At 40.2% G+C, this 27203-nt stretch overlaps 1 protein-coding gene across 3 annotated transcripts in view; it reads left to right on the top strand.

Annotated features, from left to right (window-relative positions):
- The window catches only part of CHD5 (chromodomain helicase DNA binding protein 5), a 2140358-nt gene that overhangs the window by 2080095 nt on the left and 33060 nt on the right, over positions 1-27203 (top strand). Inside the window, exon 37 of one of the 3 annotated variants that reach the window (XM_044063014.1) lies at positions 7887-8001. The exons of 1 other annotated variant lie outside the window; for it this stretch is intronic. In XM_044063014.1, coding sequence (XP_043918949.1) covers positions 7887-8001 — 115 coding nt within the window. Of the gene's footprint in view, positions 1-7874; positions 8002-27203 lie in introns of all 3 variants that reach the window. One more of the 3 variants, XM_044063013.1, reaches the window with a different exon arrangement.

Raw genomic sequence — 27203 nt, 5'->3', positions numbered from 1 at the left:
AGAGGAGGACCGCGAAAAACCTCTGGGGTACCACAAGCTAAGGGAAAATTTAACAAGCAAACCGTTTCTGTCTATAACCACCAAAGGTAACTACTACGTGGCAGTGTACGATGGTGCACTGTATGCAAGAAGTGCGGGCATGGGGCTTAAATGAAAAAAAAGAAATAACCTTTTTAACTCACACTAGCCAATAAGGATGCAGTCTCTGAGTTCAGGCACAGGCACCCAGCATCCTTCTCACCTCTTGTTTTTGTTGCAGTCTTCACATGCTGAACATTTTGAGCCTTCCATGGTCTTGCTTCTTTTTACTGTTTGTTGACCAGGTTAGTCTCATTAGGCTAGTAGCCTCTTTTTAGGAGAGACCCTATGCATCTAGGGGAAATTTGGCCTGAATATTGGGGAGCTTCCCCTACACTTTGATGGTGCCAGAGGGCTCCTATAGCAGCAAGGAAGAGGCCTAAGGGAAGCAACAACAGCATGGAGGAGGAGGACAGAAAAGCTCTAGTGAGTTTGGAAATGGAAAATGAAAATTTGAGAAAAATGTATTCAATATGGAGTATCAAAACACAGTTAAAAATTCCTGCATGGTGAATGATACAAGTGAGCAGCATTTAGCTGGCTCAGTGTAGAATGAAGTAAGTAAGTGGTGCATATAACAGAACTGGTGACAGGAGAGCTTGCAGATGATGTTCTTTTGAAAATAATCAAGCTGGATGATCCATGTGACAGTTCTGCTGTTTCATGGGGTGAGATGGCAGATACCGTTTCAGAAGTGCTGAGGATAGTAATATGGAGGAAACAGATGATCTGGCAGCAGAAAATGCAGCAGTTAAAACTTATGCAGCAGTGACAGAGAGTAAAGAGGAGAGCAGCAACAAACTGAGGAGGAGAGCAGCAACAAACTGAGGAGGAGAGCAGCAATAAACGGAGGAGGAGAGCAGCAACAAACTGAGGAGGAGAGCAGCAACAAACTGAGGAGGAGAGCAGCAACAAACTGAGGAGGAGAGCAGCAACAAACTGAGGAGGAGAGCAGCAACAAACTGAGGAGGAGAGCAGCAACAAACTGAGGAGGAGAGCAGCAATAAATGGAGGAGGAGAGCAGCAACAAACTGAGGAGGAGAGCAGCAACAAACTGAGGAGGAGAGCAGCAATAAATGGAGGAGGAGAGCAGCAACAAACTGAGGAGGAGAGCAGCAACAAACTGAGGAGGAGAGCAGCAATAAACGGAGGAGGATAGCAGCAACAAAAGGAGGAGGAGAGCAGCAACAAACTGAGGAGGAGAGCAGCAACAAACTGAGGAGGAGAGCAGCAACAAACTGAGGAGGAGAGCAGCAACAAACTGAGACGGAGTTGGTTTTGTGGCAGCAGAGAATGTTGTAATTAAAACATATGCAGCAACAACAATCATCAAAAAGGGAGAGCAAATAACTGTAAGTAAACTGTTTTTTAAAAAGAAGAGAAGACCAGGTGTGAGAATAGAACACAAAAATTACAGTGTAATAGACAGATATTATGTATGGGACAATGTGTTAACTGTTCTGGGTTTTAAAGAAATTTGGTCTTTTATACATACATAAACTTAACATTTGAAAGGACTGATGATGACATTTCTGGAAATGGGTAACAAAAGGAAGGACATTTATCCATGGAACAATTATTTGATTTTTGGTAGCAACTTAATTATTAAAAATGTTACTTTGCAGTTTAGAACTGATGAACTATAATAATAGGATGTTAAAAAATGCATGCTGGGTTTATGTGAAATTGTTGATAACATTGTAAAAGTTAGGGATGAGATAAACTTATGGAATGGAGGATGGAATTTGGAAGTTCTTTTGAAATGTGGAAAAACATGGCACATCACTTGCCAAGTAATATCTTTGTGGCTGGAAACAGAGGAATATTAAGATATGCTGACCAGCCTAACTCGTGTTTCTTTTGTGGGGACTTTTCTCATTTAATTATTGATTGTGACAAGATATAGTGCAACCAGGAAGGACATACAGCAAGAAGATGTGTGACTGAATGCAGCTTGTGTAAAAAAGGGACAATTTGGATGGATTCTTAAGGGCAAGCAATAATTAATGAAAAAGAAGGGGAGAGCGAAGAAAGCTTATACAAAGAAGGAGAACAAGAGGCTGGGGAGAGGGTAAACTAGGTGAAGAAGCAAAAATATTGAGTGGAAAAAGAGGAGAGAGACTGCAGAAAGAAAAAAGGGATCTGGAGAAGGGATTGACTGTAGTATTTTTTGAAGTTCTAGGCAGTGAAAAATCAGATTTGGAGATTCAAAGATTAATTCTATGTAAACCAGGACAAAATATTCAATTGGGGAAAGGGCAAAAATAAGAAAAAGAAAAATTTAAAGTATTCCCCCTAAACTTGAAAATCAGGAAAAGCAAACATTTTAGAGTACTTTCAGTAAAGATGAACATTATTATTAATGCTATAAGAAGGATGGGGATATTGGAATGGTGTGTTAAATGTACTGTGGGTGTTATTCTGTTAGAGGATGTAAGATTCCTGACAGTTGAAGAAAATCTGGCAACAGAATAATTGTGGGGTGCAAAGATAATATGGAACTTATGAAGTGAAAGATTTTGCTGGAGTGGCTGTACTGAACTGTGTAACAAAACAGTGAGATTATTAGATGTAATATTGGTAATGATGGGAAGGCTAACTTTTGTTAATGTGAGGTGGAGAAAACATGTTTATAGAATTATAACATTATATGCATGTATAGTTATCAAGGAAAGATAATCTGTTTTATTAGATATTGGATTATTTAGTGGATAAGACAAAAATTGTAATTGCAGGGGATGTTAATTGTAATTTAAGAGGAAGACATAAAAAGAAATGGAAAGATGTAAAAAATACAGGAAGTGACAAAATGTAGTAAATTAGTCATGTGGAACAAAAAAATCAGTGGACTTATGGGGGTGCTTGGATCTGAAATTGATTATTTTGCATTATCAAAAGGATTGGGGGTAGCAGATAGTGAACCAGTTATGATGTGTTTTTCATACCATTTAGAAATATAGGAGGAGGTGATGAAAGAAATGGTGTATATTAAAATAGGGAAGGGAATAAAAAGAATACATGAGAAATTATGGGATGGAACTGGAGAATGGGAAGTATTGCAGGATCATATAGCCATGAAGGACTTCCATAACAACTGGTCTGAGTGGTGGACTGAACTTAAAAAGAAGTATAAAAAGTGGTTTTTTTTTCAGTGGTAAGAAGACATAAAAAAGGAAGAGAAAGTGAAGTATGGGAAAACTTGTAGAAATGTATTAGGTAATTTAGAGAATAATACAAGAGAGTATTATGGCATGGAAAAAATATATACAAGAAATCAGGAAAAAATAAGGCACTGGTGTTTAATCAGAGATATTATTTACAAGAGAAGGGAAGAGGAGGTATCTACATATTTTGGTAAAATAGTAAAAGGGGATATTAATATAATGAGAGAAATGGAAAGGGAGAAGTAAAAAGAACACAAAAGCAAATTGTGATTATTGTAGTGCAGCACATGGAAAATAAGAGAGAATGGAAAGTAAAGAAATTTCCAGAATGAGTTAAGGAAGAATTTGAAAAATAAATTACTATTAGTAAATTGGATAAAATAGCAGACCTAGATGGTATAGGGTATGGACTGTACAAGAAATTATTGGACTGGTAAAGACAGTATTTTGTAAATGTACTGAATGAATAATTGAAGGAAGGGTTTGTTTATGAAGATTATGTAGTGGGATATTACATTTTATATGGAATAAAGATGGGAAGAATGAAATAAAAAAAATGGAGATTCATCACATTAAATAACACAGATTATATTTTTTATGGAATAATACAGATGTGGTGGTGGTGCTGCGGTAGCATTGTTGCCTCACAGTAAGACGTTGTCCTGTTCGATTCTCAGCTAGAACGTCTTCTATGTGGACACATGTGTGAATGGGCGTACCTTCGTTGAAGGTTGTGCATCAGGGCTGGCAACTCGGCACGTAAAAATCTACTGCCAATCATTAGCAGACCGGAGTTCTGCTGTGGTGACCCTAACCGGGAAAAGCCGAAAGACACAACAACAGAGGAAAATATAAGGAAGGATGAGGGACTCTATGGAATAAAGTATATATGGTATAAAAGGGAAGGGGTATCAAGAATTGTTATTGGTTATGAGAGAAACTGTGGATTTACTATGGTAGGTGATATTAGAAAGGCATTTCATACAGTAGGGCATGATGCAAGTGGGTGGCTGAGTGAAGAAATATGCATGAAGTGTAGTATAAGACAAGGATGTCCCATGAGTGGAATATTGTTTGCATTGCTGATGAATGCAATATTGAGTGAAGTAGCTTATAAAATGAAATATATGCTAGACATGTGATGCAAAAGAAGGTGGTGATATCAGTAGTTTTGACATACGCAGGTGACATAGTTCTGGTACTTAGAAGAAAATATGAATGAGAGAAGAGATGGTTTGTCTTAAAGGAAATGGGAATGACCTTGAAAAAAAAATAAAAGAAAGGTTTTTGGGTGATGTGGTTAAAACTGGGTGGGGGAACTGGGTAGAGGGGGTTCAGTGAATGAATTGTCTTTGTTAGGAATAAAATTTGGGGGAAAATGCTGAAGTTCTGACACAATGGAAGGGTTTGATAAAATAAATGAAATATGTCTTTTATGGAGTACATTAGCGTTCAGGAAAAGGTTTAGCTGCTGAATTCAGTATTAATAGGAAAAAATGCACATATGTCAAATGTCTATATGATTCCAGTAAATTATGAAAAGAAAATTGTGCAATTGGTGTTTTCTTTCCTATAGGGTTCAAGATTAAACCCAGTGAAAAGAGATGTGTTGTATACGACTGGAGATGAAGGGGGGCTGGGGTTACTAAATCCAGCTCATTATTCTGCTTCTTTAAACCTATACAGTGTAGTGAAGTGGGTAACAGAGAAAATGCAAACCTAATAGTGATAATGCTTAAACATAAATACAAAACATTCTGGGAGATGATGAGAATAAGAAAAAGAGAAAAGTATAAATATGAAGAATTTAGAAATTGTCAAGAAAAAGCTATCACTGAAAATAAAAAAAGTGATGATGGAAAAAGAAGGATCTGGTATAATAACGTGCTGAAACAGTATTATTGTGTAAATCCATAGGCAATTTTACCAATAGAAGTGATTAAAGTCATGCAGGTAAGGAAAGGTGGTGTACCAAGACAGTAGAGTGTTGGGATTTCGTGTGGACACTGGTAATAAATAAGTTACCAGTAAAGGGGAATTTGTCATATAAAACGAAAGTTGAAATCGTGTGTTTATTTTGTTTAGAGAAAGAGACAACAGAACATGTTTTTTTAATGTAAAAGGTGTTGAACTTTTATAAAAAGTGTGAAGACGTTTTTGAGAATATTAATGTCTTAAACAATACAGATATGAATATGATTATTTATGGATATTAGAAGAATAATAAGAAAGAATACATGGAAAGGGTAGGTATACATTTATTTTGTGTAATATGGGTTATTTGGAATGAAAGATTGAATTAAATTTTGTTTAATGGGAAGTGGATTTTGGCAGATATTTTGCAAAAAACTCAGAATATTAATTGCACAAGGAGCGGGGGTTAATTATTGAAGAATAACAATGAGGATATTATAAAAAACACTAAATAACAAGAAATATATATATATATATATATATATATATATATATATATATATATATATATATGTGTGTGTGTGTGTGTGTGTGTGTGTGCCTTCAGATATGTAAATAATGTTTTTAGTTGTGCAAAATAAGACTCCTACTCTCTTTTCATAGGTGCTATGGGATCTTTTACATCCACCTGAGCTATTACCAACTCAAGCAAATGAGTCCTCAGTTTAATTTCTCATCCGAAGGATAGCACACTCAGGAGTGTATCATGCCCTTTATGGTTTGGAAATAGAACCCACAGTCTTCTGCAAAAACAAGTTGTTTGCTACCTGTTGCACAACTGACACTGCTACATGGACATAAAGGATAGGAAGATGCAAATAAGACATATATGATAGGTAGCATTTCACACAACTGTTTTAGTAATTCATGTATTTCTGCTGTTAAGGTGAATGCTGCTACTTTTTACTTCACTGGGAAATTAGTCTAAGTTATACGCTTAACGTGGAGATATCCCATTGCTCTGTACACTACAGATACGCTAACTACTCCAGTGTATTTTAGAGGACATAGCTAGCCAAGCAATATTACAGCTAATAAATTATTATTATTATGGTCTACTTTCATTGTAAGCTCTTGATTATTGGCTGTGTAAACATACCGATAAAATTATTCCTGCCAATAAGTTGACATATTTTACCAAATGGATAATAATGAAGTGCAGCCTATCATTGTTACAGAACACCATTGCCAGCAGTAGTTAGCCAGCTGAGAAAAATACAGTAGAAACTAAAGGGAATCCAGATAGTAAATAAAATAAGCTAAAAGAAAGTAGAGTCAAATCTGATAAGTAGACACTATTGGTGTGCATTAGAATCATGATCCTGGAAAGAGGCAGCCAGAGTCAAAAGAAAGAATGAAGCTAACAGCAATTACTGAACTGAATGATTACAAAAATAAGTATTCCTAGATGAAAAAGCAGATTGTCCTTGTGTGTATTAAAATGCAAACATATTTCTTTTGGAATTATCTTAAAGGTGAAGCAGAAAGAAAATGTACTAAGGTTTTATTGTGTAAACTGTGATATCTGAACAGTGTATGTGCATGCATAACAGTAAATAAGAGTGTTTCCTGTTTTATCTGCAATCTTCAGTGTATCCTAAATGCTGGGTGGGTAAATGGGGTAGCGATTCATGGAGAGTGGTGCTTAAATAGAGGTGTAGGTTTTTCCATTGTAGGACAAGACTTGTATTGTAAACAAACAAGGTGGTAGTGAGTTGGAGGTACTGCATGTAAATGAGGGATCATTGTACTAAAGTGAATAGCTATTTAAAAGCACATTTGACAATGCCTCTCCCACTCTCCATTTCCAGTCCTCATTTGCATGTGATTAAATCTAGTTTACATATGGCCCACTGCCTTCATTTGGCATCTGTCAGATTTTCTCCAGTTTAGATATCCCATGGTGTATCCATTCCACGATGTCTTGCAGCAATCCCAATGCCACAGTTGCCTTTTGGGAGTCTTCTTGACAATGTAACTTGCTTCAAGACAGTAAGATTCAGCATGTGTTAACATTGGCTGAATGGGTCTACAAGTAACTTTGAAGAAGTTTTATGAAATGCATATTTTTAATTTTGATTCTTTTTTAATCTAAATCTTTATTATTATAGTAATATATGATGCTGTACTATTATTTTGTCTTGTCTGGAATGAATGAATTTCGACTTTTACTTTAAAATGTCCCTGTTCTGATCTGACTGACTGGGCATGGGATTAACTACATTATAGCTAATGCTAATGGTATTCTTTTCTTGATCCTTCTGTCAGGGTCCTTGAATACCAGACTGCACAAATAACCCCCTTTCCAGGTGTACCAGTGTCATAGATTAGGTGGCCTATATAGAAAAAGAAAAGTGGAGTTGCAAGTCTTACAGATGGCTGTCAGCTTGTTCTACACTAATGGTCTTACATTACTGTGGCAATTTGAATTAAAAGATGTTGATTGAATATAAAACCCAGCAAAGCCTTGAATTGCTATGCTGTTGTCATGAGTTAAGTCAAAGACTTTAGTCATTCAGGATCCAGCCAGGGTAAGAAGAATTGTTTTTCCCTTGGGCACATCTGGTCCCTAAGAAAAGGAGGGAGGTAGGAGACAGTAGGGTTCTGAGTACTGAAATTCACTGACAGCTGGCTTTTGAAATATAATCTTATTTCCAGCCTTTCTCACAGGGCTCCTTTGGCTCCTCCCAGATGTATGGCAACAACTTTGGCCCAAACTTTCGTGGACCTGGACCAGGAGGGATAGTCAACTATAGTCAGATGCCTCTGGGACCCTATGTGACTGGTAGGTTTTAATTTGCTTGTCCAAGCTTAGGTTAACTATTAGAAGATAAATATTAGGAAACATCTCTCTTTTGCCTTCATTTTCTGTTTATCTATCCTGATTTCTAGCATATACAATCATTTATTTTTCTTAGGTCTTACTTACTTCTGCCAAGTCCATGAAGACAGCACCTAGGGACATTTTACAGGAGTATATGAATGCTGGTTCAGCATGCCAGCTGTGTGGGGGGGGAGGGGGGTGTCCACAACATCCTCTACCTTAAGGGGGAAAATGTGCAGTAGTACACATGCTAGCATTTTCTACTCTTAACAGTACATAACAACCCTATCTTGTTTTGCATGGCCTCTAAGTGGCAGTCAAGTAAAGGATGTTGTGTCCCTTCTAAGCACTGGGACAAAGAGCTGCCCAGTTGATGTTGTGCTGTACCCCCTTAGCTTGCCTAAGTGATTCATATCAGTTTTCAATCATGAATCACTGGTATACTCTGCACTACTTGGCTGGCCTTTCTGCCTTCTTTTTTATTTTTATTGCCATGTAGTCACTTGCTCTTCACACTTATTTTTCTGATGTATTACCATTTCCAGATTTATAAAGAATAAAAGAAAACTGTAAAACAACTTCTAACTATATGGTTTAATGGTATAACCACTGATCATCAAACTAACATGCAACTCTAGATACAATATTCAGTATATGGCAGGCTATTAAAATGTGCAGACGTAAACACTAGTTCACTGTAGTAATTAGCTTACAGACCTGTTTTATTTTAGAGAGGATAAGATAAGATAACATGAAATTAAAATTAAATTTGGCAATATACAACTCAGTACCCAGCAGTATAAACAGTGTTATATTTTCTCTGTTCAAGTACTCTATTTTGCTAATCAGACTTCAGATTTTGCATTTTTATTTTGCTAGTAATGTTTTCTTGGAATCTTTGCAATCTAATTTAGTCTAATTTTCTACTTTGTTATTATGATAGTATGTGGTTTCCAGCAGTATCAGTAAATAAATATATCTATTTTTACTAGATAAGTAGTTTTTTAACTTCTGTTTGACCTGTATCATTCAACAGTAGTGCCAAGCGGTCATACATTAATGTAAGTTATATGTGACCATATGTAACCATTTATGAAGCTGCTAATGAGAGATAACTCGTGATCTGTCAAGGCTATCCCATAGTTACAACTAACCTTTGTTTAGCTGTCTATCAGAGTTCCTGCTATCACTTCATCTGTCACAGGTACCTTTGAGTGTCTTCGCTGAACAACACTTCATGTTCCCATAGCACTTGTGAATCTTGCTGTTTCTGTCTCATATATACCTATGCCTCAGCTCTGAACTCCATCCTGCTGACTAGCCCCTGAGGATGTTGTATTTCCATTTCATGTCCACTTACTCTCTATTCTGTTATGTATTTTCCAGGCATTCTTAGTCTTTCCTTATATTTCAGCCACATCATACCTTTGACCGTACTGGTTGTGTCTTTTGCAAACACTTTGCTATCTTAATCTTCCAGTATTCTAGATATATGATTTTATAATTTCCCTGTGCATTGAGAAGATGACCACAGCAACTGCCAGGTCAACTCTGATAGCTGTCATTGCTAGCATCCTGATGGTGTTGGACACTGCTCTTTTACATTTGTCTAGTGATTTATCTTAGGCGGGATAATTGTTCCTAATGTCCAGCCTGCTAATCACCACTAATGTTTCTGAATGTTGCTGTATATTAAGTTATTAATAATACCTTACTCCTCAGTTCTCTACCTGTGCTGATGAAGAAAATGACTGCAGTCATGCCCTTGAGCATTCCTTACTAAAATTTATGTTTTTTTAATTTATTTTATGTCGAAAATGCTGGCTTGTTTCACTCATCGCATCTGTAAAAACTGTGGTAACAAGTAATGCAGAGTCTAAGGCTGGATCAGGAAGTTAAACACAACGATGAGTGCCAAATTTTTAATTGCATTACTCTCAGGCACATTTAAAAAGAGCCCTCAAAATGTTCCTGGCCGAACAACAAAATGCATTACGTAGATTTAATCCCCCTTTACCAGCTAGTTCATATAATGGCTGATGTTATTTACATTTTGCATAATAATCCATAATAATCTTCCAAGTCTTCAAAATCCTTATTGGCTAATTATGAGGAGAGCAAATTGTCTCAAGGAAAGTTGCCCTTTTCATAACCATGCTTGCTTAGGAACTTTTTATCCAATTTACATAGAGTCAGAACTTCTAAGGAGATACAAAAGCCAGTTATCATCCCTCCAGGTCTATCCCTGTTGGCAAGCCTTTAAGGAACTACATATCCAGCCATGACACTCTAAACCCCTGTTGGCTGATCTAGCCTATCCTCTTACCTAGCAGCCACCCTCATTAAAGCAGTTATAATATGCCTCTTAAACTTCATTTATGAACATGTAATTTGATGCTCCTATTTATGGATCTCTTTCTTCAGTTCTACCCATCACAGACATCAGGCAAAAACGTCCCTATCTCTAGTGGTTATTTATCACTCCATGATGGAAACATTGTTTGAATGTCATTTCAAACAAAAACAACTAAAAGCTTTTCAAAACTGCATTTGATCAGTTTCAAAATTAAATAATTTGGGGGGTGGCAAGTATCTACACTAGCCATGCAAGCAGGCTACACTGTTCTGTTTAATGTAATCAACTCTGAGGTGTCTCTGCCACTGGAGAAGAGAGAGTCTCTTCTGCATTGGCCTCCCTCAGCCTTTCAGTTATTAAAAAGAAAACATCAACAAAAACTTCTCAAAAGCTGACTACACCCTCCTAAGGGAGGGTATCAGCAGCTTCACACCACCGCCCCCCCTCAGAGGATGCAGACAACTATGTTGAACAGTATGCCAGTGCAGTATACAAGCACTTGTGCAACTGCATGGACTCAGCTATACCCAACAGAACTAAAACCTGCTCCTTAAGCAAACACAAACCTGTCTAGTGGACATCCTCTATCAACAGGCTTTACAACAAAAGGAAGAAACTGTTGTCCAAGGGTAAAAAGGAACAAATCCCAAATCGGAAAATCTACCTCCTCTGCTTCAACAAGCAAATTAGATCACTAGTGAAAAACTCCAAAGCTAATTATGAGTTGAAACCAGCCTCTGAAACATAGGGAAACCACAAGTCCTTCTTCAGTTACGTTAGAAACCTCCATGGCAAAGCCCAAGTTTGTTCCAAAGTAGTACTTAATGGTACAACTTACACTGATCCTGCAGACTTAGCCAACCTGCTAACTGATAGGTTCAGCACAAACTCCACCTCATTATCGCCCTCCCAAAGGCCCAGTTGACATCCCCGATACTTGTCCCACACCTCACTTCTCCATAGATCAAGTGTTAAAGGCCCTATCCAAGGCAAAGAACACAGCTTCCATGGGATCTGATAATATCCCAGGCTGTATTCTGCACCATCTCCAGCAAGAACTAGCTTTGCCATTGAGCACCCTGTTCAGCCACAGCCAAATTACAGGCTTCATTCCAGCAGAATGGAGAACCGCCACTGTCATCTCCTTTCACAAAGGTAGTGCCCCTTCTGACCCGGGAAACTATCACCCCATTAGCTTGACAAGTCTGGTCTGTAAAGCCATGGAGCGTATTGTTATGGATCTCATAAACAAGGACATAGGCAATCTCCAAACACTCGACCCCACCCAATTCGTCAGGGGCAGATCTTGCCTATTGAACCTATTTGGCTTCTTTGAGACTGCCACCAAGGCCCTGGATGAGGGAAAGTCAGTACATACAGCTTACCTTGACCTGTCCAAGTCCTTTGACACAATTCCCCACTTGGGCATCATCGAAAAGCTAACACAACTCTGTGTTAATCCATATCTTGTCAGATGGGTGGCCAACTGCCTCACAGATAGGACCCACAAGGTCAAAATAGGTGCCACCATGTCCGACAGCAGACCTGTCACTAGTGGTATTCCCCAGGGATCTGTCCTGGGACCCCTACTGTTTGGCATCTATGTTTCAGAGGTCCAGACAAAGGGCCTGTGGCTGACCAAGTTTGCAGATGACTGTAAGTTGGGTGCTGTCATTGACTCCCCAAATGATGTTAACACACTGCAAAGAGAGTCTCGCAGCTACAAATAACTGGTGCCAAAGTCATGGCCTTAAGTTAAACACAAAAAAATGTATTAGCATCCATTCAGCAAAAACACGGCCCCTACTGATTACCACATCAACGGCAACCCCCTAAACACACAACCCGTGATGAGAGACCTGGGTACTCAGGTTGGCAACAATCTCACATTCGACCATCATGTGGCGGCAGTGGTTAGAAAATTCTTTTACTTGGTTCGTCTCATAAGTAAAGGGATTGCATCCAGAAAAAAGGAGGTTATTACCTCTCTGTATTCCTCCCTCATTAGACCCATAATTGAGTATAATGGCCCGTTTGGTATGTACCTCTCCAAACACCTGCACCAGCTGGAAAGGCACAGAAATACGTCACAAAGAGAATCCATGGCCTCCAACACCTGTCCTATGCAGACAGGCTCAAATCACTATCATTTTACTCTGTATCACACAGATTGCTCAGCGGTAATCTGTGTCTCGCCTACAAGGCAATATCGGACCCTGCCCTACTAGACATGCTCCATATCCGTAAGTCTAACTCCTTGTACATTACCTGCTCAATAGGCCTAAATCTAATATGCGACATCAACAAAACCTGCTGGAGAAACAGGTTTGTCTCCCAGAGGCTGCCCCATCTCTGGAATAGACTTTCCATGCATGTCAAACAGAGTACCTTGCTGACCCCCTTCAAGCGCAACCTTGATGAGTGGATGGGAAACCACAAATTTGTCCCAGGGGTTCCACCTTTGTCCTTCACTGACAGGGGCAACAGGTGCTGACTGAGGTTTCTTTTTTGGGGATAAACTCCTGGCTAGGCTTGTAAGGGGCTCAGGGCCATTAGCCTAGTAACCTCTTATGAAAAACATGCATCAGCTTACAGTTAATGAAGTTGTTGTTGCCATAAGTTGGCCCACAGTCCTTTTACTTTTTCTCTGTCACTGAATGGTGTGAGCCTGCATCCCTGTATTGTGTGTGTGTGTGTGTGTGTGTGTCTGTGTGTGTGTATGTGTGTGTGTGTGTGTGTGTGTGTGTGTGTGTGTGTGTGTGTGTGTGTGTGTGTGTGTGTGTGTGTGTGTCAGTCAGACACATCCTCCAGGACTCTTCCAGTACTTGTTTTAGGGGTGGGAGAGCCAAACCCTTTAAGTGCAGGAGAGAACCAGGGTAAGACACCCCTTGCCAGGCATAAAACTCTGTCAGTAGATGTTTTGTCCTCTAGTGTAGTTCATAGTAAGAAGAAGTACACACTTCACCATGTAACAGACAACCAGGTTATTACCATGTAAAGGGCTGATGTGGTTTCCTCACCTAAGAATGTTTTACAGTCAGCTAATCGTGGAAACTATGCTCCTTTTCAGAAAGACTGTGGCGCTACATTTTCTAGACATCAGTCTAATACCGCAGGTTTTGACAAGGACTTTTATGCAGACAGTAGTTAACACTCTGAGTCCATCCAGTCTGATTCTTCAGAAGGTGAACAGGTTCAAAAACCCAAGCAAATGTTCACCTTTCCACAGTTGCTAGCTAGGTTTAGAGATATATTTGACTGGAAACAATCCGGAGCTAAGCCAGAGATCTGTAGAATTTATGATCTTATTGAGGATGAGATTCCAAATGTTTTGGCTGTTCCTCCTTTGTTACCAGCCTTAGACGATGTCTATAAAACTGCATAAACCCCCTTTGGCTAGTGAACCAGCAGTTCCTAAATAAGGCCTTTAAGAAATATAAGGTGTACTCTGATCTTGCAGCTGTCTCTGCCACTTTGTCAGCTGAGTCAACTGCTATTTCTTCAGCTGCCAATTCTAACAAGAGAGTTTTGGCCTCTTTTAACCGTATGCCGCCAGATAAAATTGGCAAGTGGTTAGAATCTCAGGAGAAAAGTTAGCTCAGTCTAGTAATTTGGACTTCAGAATTTTAAATTAGGGGAAATGTATTTTGTATTGTATTAACAGTTTAGATAACTTTTGCTGTATCTTTGCCTGCTGAACAGAAGTGTTATATGAATGAGTTTGTTTCTAATGTTACTCAAGTTTAGAAACATGCTTTGAGGAGTTCCTTGGAAGGTGCTTCCGTTGTATTGAGAATGTTTGCTTGGTTACATGACCTGTTTTTTTCTGGGGATTTGAAAAATGAAATTTTGAATACTCCTTTAAGGTCTGAATTTGTGTTTGGTCCTGCTGCTATACAGATTTTCAAAGCATGGGATGACAGAGGTAAATTGATGAATGGGGTATCTAGAATGTTTCATATTCAAAAGTTCTCCCCTAATAAGGGTCCAACTGCAAAGGGCTAAACAAACAAAAGTCCGAGCCTAACAAAACCAGGGTACCAAAAATAAATGCCTGAAGGATAATGCTTCCAAATCAAATAAAAGAGGCTCCTTTCCCCTCAAAAAATATCTTTCTTCTGCTAAAGAATGTCTGTGCCATGACTCAGGACATCATGTCCTTCCTTGTTTTTCTTCCTCCCCTTTCATCTTCCCCCAAGTTTTAGCTGAACCCAGCCAGCCTGCCCACAAATAGTTTCAGACAAATGGGTGCTAAGAAATAATCCAGTAAGGATGCTCTCAGCAGTGGATAGAAAATCCTCCTCCTGTCAGAGACCCCCCTCCCCCACTCATCTGCCAGGCTAGACACATCTGTTCCCTCCAGTACTCCTTCACAAATTGCAAGCAGGGATTATAGAATCAGTTCTTGCACCACAAAAAGGAAAAGGATTTTCCACCAGAATCTTTTTGGTACCCAAAAAGCAGCTACAATTTTGTACTTAAATATCTTTTAAAAGTACCCAAATTCGAAATACTCACCCTGCAAAATGGTCCTACCCCTTCTTCTGGATCACTTTTTCATGGTGACTTTACATCTGAAAGATGATTATCATCACATGCGAATTGCTCCCAAATTCAAGTTGAACCTACAACTGTACTGTTTCACACCCTCACAAAGAATTGTCTTCCTGGGGTTTATAATGGAGCAGAAGTCATAGTACTGACTGTTCAGATCATTTTAAGGGATTCCTCTCTAAAGGAAAAGTTGCCTCTGCAAAGAGTTCCTCAGAATTTTAAGCCTCATGGCATCAATGATCCTCATGACACCACAGGCCAGACTACACATGAGAAATATTCAATGCTACTTAAAACAATTGTTGGATCCAGCACCTGCTTCCCTTGGAGTTCCAGGTACCAGTGCTGAATTTTGCAAAATGAGAGTTACAGTGGTGGAGGGATCACATGTCTCTCAATCCAGACCTACCTTTCTCCCTCCAGATCCCAGTTCATTCTCTGATTCTTCAGGCCTCATACATCCCATCAGAACAAAACATAGTGGTAGACAAAATAAGCAGTTCCCAGATGGGCCCTCATGAATGGAAACTTGGGACAGAAATCTGCCTGGATTTGGTCCATATGTGGGGAACACTTCAAATAAATATGTTTGCCTCCTTTCAAAACATACATTTTGAAAAATTCTGTTCAAGACATCCTTGCAGCCATGCTTGGAGGACAGAATCAGTTTAGTTCTCTTGGATGAGAATGTTCCTTTGTGCATTTCCACCCTTCCCAAAAATATCCAAGGTACTTCTGAAGATTCAGAAAGAATTACCAAAGATCATTGTGGTGACCCCTTTTGGCCCAGGCAAAGTTGGTTCTTCCTTTTAATGGAATTGACCAAGGGCTATTACTGCAAACTTCTTCATATAGTGTGAGGGGAGACTGGTGCTCCCCAACTTAGAGCAATTGCTAATGAGAACTTGAATGATTCTATCATGATACTTTTTAGGCACTTGTTCCATGAGGATGTGCAGCAGATATTGAAGGAAGCAAGAAAAACTGCAACTAGAAAATCTTATATTTAGCAGTGGAACAGGTTTTCTAGGTGGTGCCTAACCAATAGCTGAGGCCTCGGTATGGTGTTTACCCCTTTGGTTTTTAAATATATGTGTGAGCTACTCAAAATGACTTATCTTATGCACCTATGAAAGTGCATCTTGTGGTCATTTCAGCTTGTTTGCCCTTGGATTCCCCTCTTTTGTCTCTTTTTTGTGGTCAGTTTATGAAAGGAGTGTTGAACTTGAGACCCCTTCGAAAGTAAATCCCTCCTTCTTCAGATCTAAACTTTGTTCGTAAAAAATTGACCTTGTCTCCTTGAACCTGCCTTTCAAGCTGATTTGAGGTTCATCACTTGCAGAGCGAGTCTCTGAATTTCAAGCTCTCATGGCAGGCCGTCCTTATCTGATTTTCCATAAGATCATTGTTCTTCAATCCTTCTTTTATGCCAAAAGTTGCTTCTGAATTTACTCTGAATCAAGCCACCAGACTCTCGGTTTTCTTTCCAGACCGTAAAAACAAAGGAGAGAAGATTTGGCATACATTAGATGTGCACAGGCAGCTCGTGTACTACCTTGATAGAAGTAAGCCCTTCAGGAAACCTGGATAACTATTTATTTCCTCTTCTGGGGCTAAGAAGGATCTACCTGCCTCTAAACAAATGATTGCATTGGATGTCCTTGTCTTTTATTACTCCCACCATGGTAAGTCTTTTCCAAGCAAGACTAAGGCACATTCCACCAGACCCTTATCCTCTTTGGTTTCATATTGGAAAGTAGTTGACTCTAGAAGTGCTCTGGTTCATACATTTACAAAGCACTAGTAGCTGGATTCTTTCTCACATTCCAGAACAGGCTTTGCAAAGACTATTCTTTAAGGGCTCCTAGATCCTTATCCTTCCTCCTCCCAGGTAGGGTAAGCTTTGGGAATCTACCCATTTGTCACTGAGGCAGTGTGAGTGATGAACAGTACAGTTGCATAAGTTGTGCTTGCCTGTAACAGCAGATTTCAAATTTCATACTGCTTCAGTGGCAACACCCACCCACCATCCCCCAATATTTGTATCTAGTTTGTTGCTATCCAAACTTGTTGTGTTGTTACTTGGCTTTGGTTATTTATTTTGGTGTTTTATGGCTGTGAATTGATTGGTTTCAGGCAATTCTAGCTGTTGGTACTTCTTGGTTCATCCTACTTAACACTAGAAGCCTGAATAACCAATGTTTTGTCACGGGGTTAGGCGTCTCTTGATTAGGGTTGCCACCTTTCATTGTGGCAAAAAATGGACTTAGGCCACGCTCCATTGCAGCTCATATAACCACTCCCATTCCCACCCATTTTGTGATGTCATAATCACATCTTCCGAGGGGAACGCCCTCTTTTTTGTTTGTGTTGCCTTTTTTCTGCAGATTTACTATGCTTTCTGTAAAAAAAAAAAAAAAAGCATAGTAAATTTGCAGATTTGACAAACTTCTATAATTTGTTTCTTTTTCTGAAACAGAATACTGGAGTTTGTACAGTGTTTCCTGGACTATCAGACAATCAGTTGGGTTTCCGGATAGTCCATAAAATAAATGGATAGGTGGCAACGTTACCCCTGATGGGAGGGGCTTAGTCAATTCCCTATTACACAGGAGGTAAGTCTGAGCCCTGGAAATCTACCAGTGGAGGTGCTTGTGCAGGTTCAAAACCTATATGCCACTGACACTGTCTGAAATTCGAACATCTACTGTTACCAGTAAGCAGGACTTACCCAGCTGTACTTTTGTGGTTGTTTTCCTCTTCCGTCATTTTACAGATCTTTCAGTTAGCTTTCCTCTGAATTCCTTCCAGCAGATTGAAACATCTTTCTTTCTATGGCTGTTGGAACTGCTTACATCACACTGAAGTGTGGTCTGACCAGGGCTCAGTGCCACTGCCACCCTCATGCTGCTCTTGGTAGTCCAGTTCAGGTGCAAGCAGCACCCCAGTATCCCTTTCCTTCTCTGTTGTCATCATTTCAACTTCTCAGTTTATATTTCATACAAAAGGTGCTGTGACTAAGATGCACTAATTTGTTTCCAGTGAACCTCTAATGCCACTTTTCTGCCCACTTGGTCAATGTTTCCAATCCTTCCCCAAATTATTCCCCCATTGTCCAGTAATGTTATGTCTTTTTGTGAAAACAGTGAAGAGATTTATCCTTTTCTCTGTTCCTTCTGAGACAAACAAAGTGAAGAGTACTGGACTCAGGACAGACCCCTGTGGTACATCTTTAATTGCTTTCCTAATTCCTGATATTGTCCCTGTCAACACAACCATGTATCCTACCATTCATCCATGTACCAATCCCCTCAAGTGTTTCAGTCAGCCTCCTTTGTGAGATGGAGTCAAAGGCTTTGCTGATGTTCTTGCTGATGTTCAAGTGGACCACATCTTCTGGTACTCCCATGTCAAGTTCACACGGATCTGTATCTGTATAATAAAACTGCATCAGGTTTGACCAATAAATCCTTCTGTCAATGAACTGGCATTGGTTGCCATACTGCGTCTAGAAATGGTATATGTGTTCCCCTCAAGATTGTGTGCAGGACCTGTCTTGCTGCAACTTTTAAGCTTACAGGATTGTAATTATTCGGATTTTTCATGCGCTCCCCTTTGTATAAGGGTGACACAGTTGCTTTATTCTACCCCTTAGGCACTTCTGAACTAGCCAGTGATCTGCTGAAGATCTATATTGGGGGTATGTCAACACACTAACCAGATTATTGAAGCCTCTGGATTTATGGATCTCTCCACTTTTTACCTGTTATGCTCCTCCCATTGTACAAGGGTATTACACTTGTGGCCTTCCAGTCCTTTTTTTAAAAACGTTTCCAAATATACATTAATAGAAAAGAAAACAAGCCATAGTAACATTTTTTACTATTTATATACATTATACATCACATATGTCTTCTTTCTTTATAACTATCATCAGTCCAACATTACATACGTAGCTCAGTTCCTGCCTTCCCTTAAACCTCATTCCTCCTCCTCCTCCTGAACATTACTCTGCAAGTATTGTTCCCACAATATCCATTTATTTCTATGTCATTTGCTTCTTCCCTTTTCTAAAGCTCTGTCTCTCTTCCAGTTCTTTTATCTCTTACAGTATTCAGTGCTTCAAATACAGTTCTTCTAGTAATGACTTTTTTGGCAGCCAACAAAATTAAACTTAGCAAGGCATTATTATGCCTAGTCAGTTCAGAGCTGCCTTCCAGTCCTTAAGCACATCTGCATTAGCCAGTGATAGTGTAAAGATCTGTATCATATCTCCATCAAAGGATCTGCCAGCACATTGTGCAGATTTCTGGAGACTCTGTGGTATAGCCCATCTGGTCTTATTCTTGGTTTTCTCTAAGGGCAGGCAGTTTCCTCTCCACTTCGTCCATCCTCATCCTTTTGTCTGTCCACTGCTCATTCCATTCTTCTCTCCATCCCTTCCAGCGTGGTACCCACCCCTTGCTTTCCTATGAGAGAACTGAAGCAAAGTATTCATTTAGTATCTCCTTTTTTCAGTTTTCTTTTATCTCAATCTTCTCATTGTTAAGCCTAGAAATTTCTATCCCTCCCTTCATCCATCTTGCATTAAACCTAAAAAGACCTAATTTCCTTTTCTATTCCCTTCTGCTAACTCCATTCCAGTTTTCACCTTTGCTACCCTCATCTTTTCTACACCTCTGCTAGCTTCTGTGTATTGCACCTCTTCCACCTCCCCCCGCTGTCCGCGCCACCTAATATTGGCCCTATCTTTTCATGTATTTGCCAGCATCACATTTGTATTACATCAACCTTCTCTTTTTAATGCCATTTTGCCTGTTACTCACACTGTCGTCCATAGGCTTGAGTACTTCATCCCAGTCTTATTTCCTTAGCTTGTTTACCATTTCAGTTTGCTCAAGTTTAATAGTTCACATTGGCCTTCCAGCCTAGTACAGCATAATCCACTCTCCCAAAATGCTATGTTATTTTTCATCTTCATATTCTCACCTTTGACCCCTACTCTCAACTAATCAGTACCAAGACTAGGATTGGATAATTGCCCCTTAACTTGAATATCCATAAATTAACTGATCAAGATCACATTCTTAATTCTATCTGTACTGGTATATTCTTGTATCAACAGATCAGACTCCTAATGGTCCAAGATCTCAATGAACTCCCACTCCTATTCTACCATGAAACCAGGAATCTGCCATTTTGCTCTTGGAAGATTCAGATTCCCATACTCAGCTCAATGAATGCCCCTTCCCCCTCCCTGTGGAACACGCGAGTAGGCCATTACCTTATCATTCCTCTTCCACTCAGCCCAGCTCCAAAAGGAGCCTGATCTGCTAATCAAACTCTGGTTACCTGGTTCTTAGACATTGTCTAAACATTTTGAAGTGTGTGGATAATTGTGGTACAGTTTTGAGGAGATATGCCTAGGTATGTAACCAAAAGTTTGCTGTTGAAGTAAAATCTGCAATTTTCAATTCTGGATTATATAATGTTTTGGTTGGCCTTTCTGCTACTCATATTCTCAAACAATTTAATGAAAGATGGAAGCTAATTCAGAGAATGTCTAAGGTTTTTCAGTCCCTCCTTACAAATCTCCCAAATCGTCTTTTCATTTAAAAAAAAAAACAAAACAAGCAATCCATGCCAATATAAGGTGAATGGAACAAACAAGATATGTCAGGAGGAGAGCAACAAGAAATAAGAACTCTTCTGAAAGAAGGTATAGTTTGATACTTCACAATGGCTATGCCAACATTCCATCCCCTCCTGCTCCTACCTCTTGAAATCTGCACCAGAAACTGGCTGTTTACATTCCCCTTTGGCAACAGGTTGTTTTTGAGTCGTGGGTATTAAAAGTGGTTCAATAGGGTTACTAATGTCACTGAATACAACTACCTCCTTTCAGGGTAATTCTTCTCCATCCTCTGAACCAGAGTGTTTTTCTTAGGTTCTTCATCAGTTCCTTATCCTGGGAGTCATAGAACCAGTGCCTTTAGATGAAAGGGGCAGAAGCTTCTATTCAGAATGTTTCTGATACCAGAGTCGGGTGTTGGAATAATGGTTAAGGTATTTACCTTATAGACACAAAGTGCAAGGTCTGATTCTCAGCTTTGAAAATAAATTGTCTAGGCTTAAAATGGGCTAGCATAGTACTTACATATAAACCTATTCTTTTTAAAAGTGGGTTTGTCATAATGGTTAAGATCTTCATCTAATAGGCACAAGGTTAGTGGTTTGATTCTAACCCCTGTTTATTGGCTAGGCTTAAAATGGATCTTCAGAGCAGTTAGCCTAGTATATTTGCCTATGAACCTATAAACCAAAGAAAAAAACTTTCTTGGAGATCAGATCCTATATTCTTTCCATTTGCTTCAACTAATGGGTTTATCAGACCTTATGTCACTAACATTTTAGCTTGGTTGGCTTCAAGTCAGACCATGTTTCTTACCCATTCGACTCAAACTGAGTCAGATCTTGAAGAGTCTTGGAGCCAAGAGGGCAGATTCAATGTCCAGGGGTCGAGGTCAACTCTACCACAGTCAGATCCGTCCCTTTCCATGGATGCCTCTGCTTTGGAAACTCAGTTTTGGTGTCTACACTGAAGCTGTGTCAGATCAGATCCTGGGCTGTTCCCCTCTCTGGTTCCTTGGATCTTAGGGGACACTGTTCAAGGACAATTTCAACTTCTAACTTCTTGGCCTTCAAAAGGTTTCTCCCTAGATGTAAGAAGGATGTCTGTCATTCACACTTGATTACATCCCAATCCCCCTGGCTTCTTCTGTCCCCTCTTCACTTTATCCTGTTTGACAGGGTCAGTCAACTTCCTTAAGTCTCAAAGACAATTGTAAAGCGAGTTCCCCTTCCACTTCTAAGCCTTCCCAGGAGCCCCACTGTCACACAGGAGCATAGAAAGCAGGCTTGTTAAAGAAAGCATCTGGGCTCCCCTTACTGAAAGACATCCCCTTTGTGGGGACATGCTAGAATTACTGTGATAATGTGGGATTGGTCCACCGATATGCCCTCCTAGGAGGCGTAAGTATTCCTCAAGGCCTTTGGAGATGGCTCACCTACTTCCTTGGTGGTGCGTCTCACTGATAGAACCAGAATCTGGAAGTAATCAGATGTGGTGAAGCCAATACCCAATAAATTTGATAAGATTTCAGTTACACCAGAGGATAGGTCTGACTGGGGCAAGGGTCCCGCTGCAGACGCCATTGTGGTTGTAGCAGTCACTAAGAAGGAGCTGTCAAGAGGAGAGCTTGATTGCCCATACCCCTACCAGGGAGTCGAGTGCTTTGGACAGATTTGGAAAGCACAGTTATGCTTCAGTGATGTTTGCGTTGTGCGCTCTGAATTATTTAGTTCATCTAACAAGATACCAGACAGACTTGACAAAGGAACTCACAAAATCCATCTTGGGTACCTTACCTGCAGACATCTGTAAGAAAGTAGACATGCAGCTGATTATCCTAGAGTCCATATCCAATGTGTCCATGTGCCTGTTATTAAATGCATCTGATGACACTTCTAGAGCTGCCGGCCTTGGTATTGCTATATGTCTATATGCCTGGATGTATCTCAGCAATTTTGGTGAGAGCTTCAATGTGTCCTTTTTGAATGCCCTTTTCAATGGGTTCACCCCATGTGGACCTAAGGTCAGAGAAACACTCACCAGAAGTGAACAAGAGGACAAAGCACTCTTGGCCGTGGGCATTCATTTTTCCACCCCTTCCAAGGGACCTTTTCCTAGATCCCTCCCAGGCGGGGGAGAACAATTTTAACAAACATCACTCTCATGGCAGGGGTGGTGTGCCGTATCAGGGGTTTTGAAGTCCCTTTACCAGCAAACCCTTCCAGCACTCCTGAAAAGTTATTTATTTATTTATTGACTTTTTACCAGGAAGGATTGACTGGGCATACAGACTCATTTTCTGCAGAGGCCCAGGAAGAAAAACTGCATATAACGTAATTAGATAGGTTCATACAAGAATACAATAAAAAATTCATACAAGAATACAGAGTTTTATGAAGTTTACAGTGTAATAAAATCATTGAGATTATTTTTGACAGACATTGAGATATTTGCTAGCTACCTTCGTGGCAGAGGTGGTCCACAGAATGAGGGGTTTTGAAGACCCTTTACCGACAAACCATTCCAGCACTACTGAACAGTTGCCTGAATTCTGCAGTCTGGAGGCAATGGGAGGGGCACTTATCTCGGCACCCTCAAGCCTGGTTAGCCATCACACAAGATTCTTCGGTGCAGAGAATCATGACCAGAGGCTACGTTATTCCTTTTTTTTCCCGACCCCTAAACAAGTAAAGAAAACTTCCTGATGTTCAACCCAGTCTGGGGAAAGAAGCAGCCATAGAAATCTCAAAGCTATCAGACCAGTGAGGGTCCAGAGTCTTCAAGATTTTAACTGATTCTGAAAAAGTCATCTAAACCAGTTTGTAAAACAGATGAAATTCTGGATGGTCACTGTTCAGTCCATGTTACCTCTGTTGAGGAAGGATGACTGGAAGTGCTTAGTGCATGTGCAGGAAGCCTGCTACTACATGAAGATAAAGAGGCAGTCCATGAGGTTCCGCGACTTTTGGCTGGGAGCCAGTCACTTTCAGTTCAGGGCACTGCCTTTGGTCTCAGTACAGCCCCCAGTATGCCAGTGTGTTTACCAAATGCATGGCAGTATTTGCAGCATTTCACAGGCTGCAGGGTTATGGGTGTTCGCATACTTAGACAACTCGCTCATAACTGCTTCTATGAGGGATCTGCTTGTTCGGGCCAAAGACCCCTTGTTCCACCTATGTCTCCAGCTAGGAATCATGATCAATGTGAAGAAATCACAGTTGATTCCAATCCAGATAATAGAATTCATAGGATGCCACTTGGGTACTACTTCTCAAATTGCCAAATTCCCGAACTCAAGAGTCTTCTTCCTGCAACAACAGGCTTCCGAAGTCCTATTCTATTCCATTCAATACCCCCCCCCCCAAAGTTCTATTCTTCAATTATTGGGGTCAGTGGCAAGTTCAGTAACTATGGTCCTTTATGTCCGATTCCACATGAGGATCTTGCAGTGGACTTTTCTCAGTCCAGTGGTCCATTCTGTATCATCTCATTCAGGTTGGTGCAAGGAGAGAGTGATCTTCATCGCCCACTTTTGGCCTAATTAGATATGGTTCCCTATCCGGTGGCCTCATCTGAAACACCCTTCCTCAGTGCTGGCAACTCTCCCAGAGGTTCACTCCATGCAGCCTCATCAAAGCCTTGAAACATTCTGCTTAGTTTCTCCAATACAGTGATGGCCAGAAATAAAAGGCCTTTTTCCTCTGTGTTCCATATCCTGTCTTCTTTCCAGAAACCATCCACTAGAAAAGTGTATAGAAATAAGTAAAGGTTTGCAATTTGAGCCTCCTCTAAAGGTCTAAACTCTTTCTCAGCACCTTTACCTTCCATTTTGGATTTCTTTTCAGGTTTTGTTCCAAGAGGGTGTGAGTTTTTCTACCATCAAAGTTCATCTGGCAGCCATTCACTATTTTCATATGGGGGAAGCCATACCTCTGTTACTTCTTTGAAATTGTTTAAGGACTTTTTTGTGAGGGACCTTACTTCTTAGACCACCATTGAGAGTACTAGTCCCTCCTTAGGACATTATTGTTTTGCTCTAGGCCTTGACTAGACCTCCCTTTAAACTGACATCTTCAGAGGAACTCAAGTTTCTGTCCTAGAAAACTATTTTTTTGGTGGCAATTACCTCAACTAGGAGGATTTATGAACTGCAAACTTTGTCATGCAAGCTACCATATCTGGTTTTACACAAGGATAGGAATTCTGTTTGATCCAACCCTATATTTTACATGACGTGGCTTCAAAAGCTGCCCTGAATCAAGTCATTAACTTACCAGTTTTTCCCTAACTTTTCAAACAAAGGCGAATATACATTACATTTGCTGGATGCTCATCACCAGTTCAGATTTATTTACATTTCATCAAAAATTTTAGGAAAATTGATGAGGCTTTTACTTTTCTTTTCTTTTCTTTTCTGGGCCAAATTGTGAAATGGTATTTAATTGTATTACTTTTGCATGTAAAGAAGATGTCTCTACCTCATAAACCTAAAGCCCAATCTTCTAGAGCAGTCACAGTATCTGCAGCCTTCTTTGCCAGAGTGCCAATAGATAGTGTTGTGGCTACTTGATCTACTGTTCATACTCTTGTTTCCCATTATAAGTTGGACATACAGTCTAGGTCCCAAGCTTTCTTTGGCTCCACCATCATCTGGAATATCCTTCCATGAGACCTTCCTGGGGCTCTTAGTAACTGGGGACTGTGTCCCATTAGCTGAAGTGGATGGAAAATACAACATTTATATTTATATACTTACCATAGCCCTAGATCAGTGTCATCTTCTTCCTTCCATCTCATCTTTCCCTCTCTCCATCCTCCTTACTAAATTGTCAAATGTGTGGCACTCAGTTGACCATATTGGACCTGTCCAGAACCTTGTCTTCTCTACGGTATTTTAATGTGTATTTTTTCCTCAGGTCTCTTTCTTTCCTTTTTTCTTAGAAAGTAGAAATATGTCTGGGATGTAGGTAGACAAACTTGATTTGAGGTACTGTAAAGAGGGAAGAGAACTATGTGTAGACATGAGGAGTCTGACCTCTTGATCCAAGAGTCTAATAGTTGTTGATTTCTGATGTAATTGGATCCAATGTACCCACTAGTTGAGATGGACAGAAGAAGACAACATGGCTCTAGCATAACTTTAACTTCTGGATCTTTCCTTCCTTGGTCTGTATATAAAAGCACCAAAGTTAAAAACCTACTAAGAGTCAAAATCATTGAATTTAACATTGTCAGATCCAAAGACCTGATATTTGGATCCAAAATCTACTGATCTGAAGTGTTTGGATCTGATTGTCATATCAGTCAGTCATACGGCACCTCTTCAGATCCAAAGCCTGGTACCTCACATTGAAATCATACTCCAGTGTATGTAATCAAACCCATATCACCTACTCTACAATCTCCATTGTTACAAACCCCTAACATAACATTCAAGACCACAATCTACTACATCCTCCAGAAGGTTATCAAAAGTGGATGTGGATAGGATGATGCAAAAGTTTCTCAGCACTCACATTCATATGGGGGTCTTACCAGCTCCACTCCCTATCATAGCTGTGATCCTTCCTATGATATCCCAAACTATTTTGTCTCCTTCTCCAATTTGTCCTGTTTTTTTGCAGTCCCACGATCCAAAATCCTCGAGAAGCCCAGAGAGAGATTGGAAGAAGATGTCTTCTTCAAATCTGATGGTATCCTGACTAGTTCCACTCCTATAGTATCAGATTGGAACAGGTCCTGGAACTGAAGTGTCAGCGTTAGATCTTTGGGGCCTGGATCAACTCTGATGTTGTTGGATCTGTCCCTGCCTCTCAGAGCCTCAGCCCTGAATAGTAGTTTGGGTCCAGTTCTATCCCTTAGGTGCAGATCCAAGAACGGTCGAGATCTGCCTTTGCTAGGAGATTTGGCTGTGGCTCAGCTGGTCGAGGCTTCTTCTGGTCTGTCCACCTTTGAGATTATGGAAAGGGATTTTTCTTGCTCTCGAGAACTGCCTTCTTATTTTTCAAATCCAATCCCTTTTCCGTCTTCAACTCCGAGCTCTGTGTTGATCAGGCCTTCTCCACAGTGACAACCAGTTCAAACAAGTGTCCAATCATTTCCTGTAAAGCAACTCCCCCTCTCTTCTGACATCTCCCCCAAAAATCCCACAGAGGAGATCTGTTGGAAGAAAAAGTGCAAGAGGAGGCACAGACTCCCCGCTTGAGTCTCTCATGGACGTTACTGATTTTGATGAAGGAGAAGGGTCCCCAGATCACCATTGGATGACATCTGAGACATTTTAGAGATCCTCAGACAAAAAGATGACTGGTCTTCCAAAATCCCCTCTCCAGAAGAATCAGCATTTTTGAAGCTTTTGGTTCTGGCCTGTTTACGTCTTGGGTTATCCCCTGGTGGATGACCTCATTGATTTCATTTCCCACTGGGCTTGGAAGGAGCTGGATACTGTCAGACTTATCCTATACAGACCCAACAAATTTCTAGCCCCTCCCAAAGACAGACCCCACTGGAGCAAAGGAGTCCCTGTTGATGCTATGGTGGTAGCAGGAGCCCCTAAGAAAGAACTAAGAGAACAGAGCTCTTCTGTCCACCCACCAGTCAGGGAGTCTAGGGTGCTGTACA

The sequence above is a fragment of the Protopterus annectens genome, chromosome 2.part1 (genome assembly GCF_019279795.1).
Source record: "Protopterus annectens isolate FY-2018-M chromosome 2.part1, PAN1.0, whole genome shotgun sequence".
NCBI lineage: Eukaryota > Metazoa > Chordata > Ceratodontiformes > Protopteridae > Protopterus > Protopterus annectens.
This window is presented reverse-complemented; position numbering and strand designations above follow the sequence as displayed.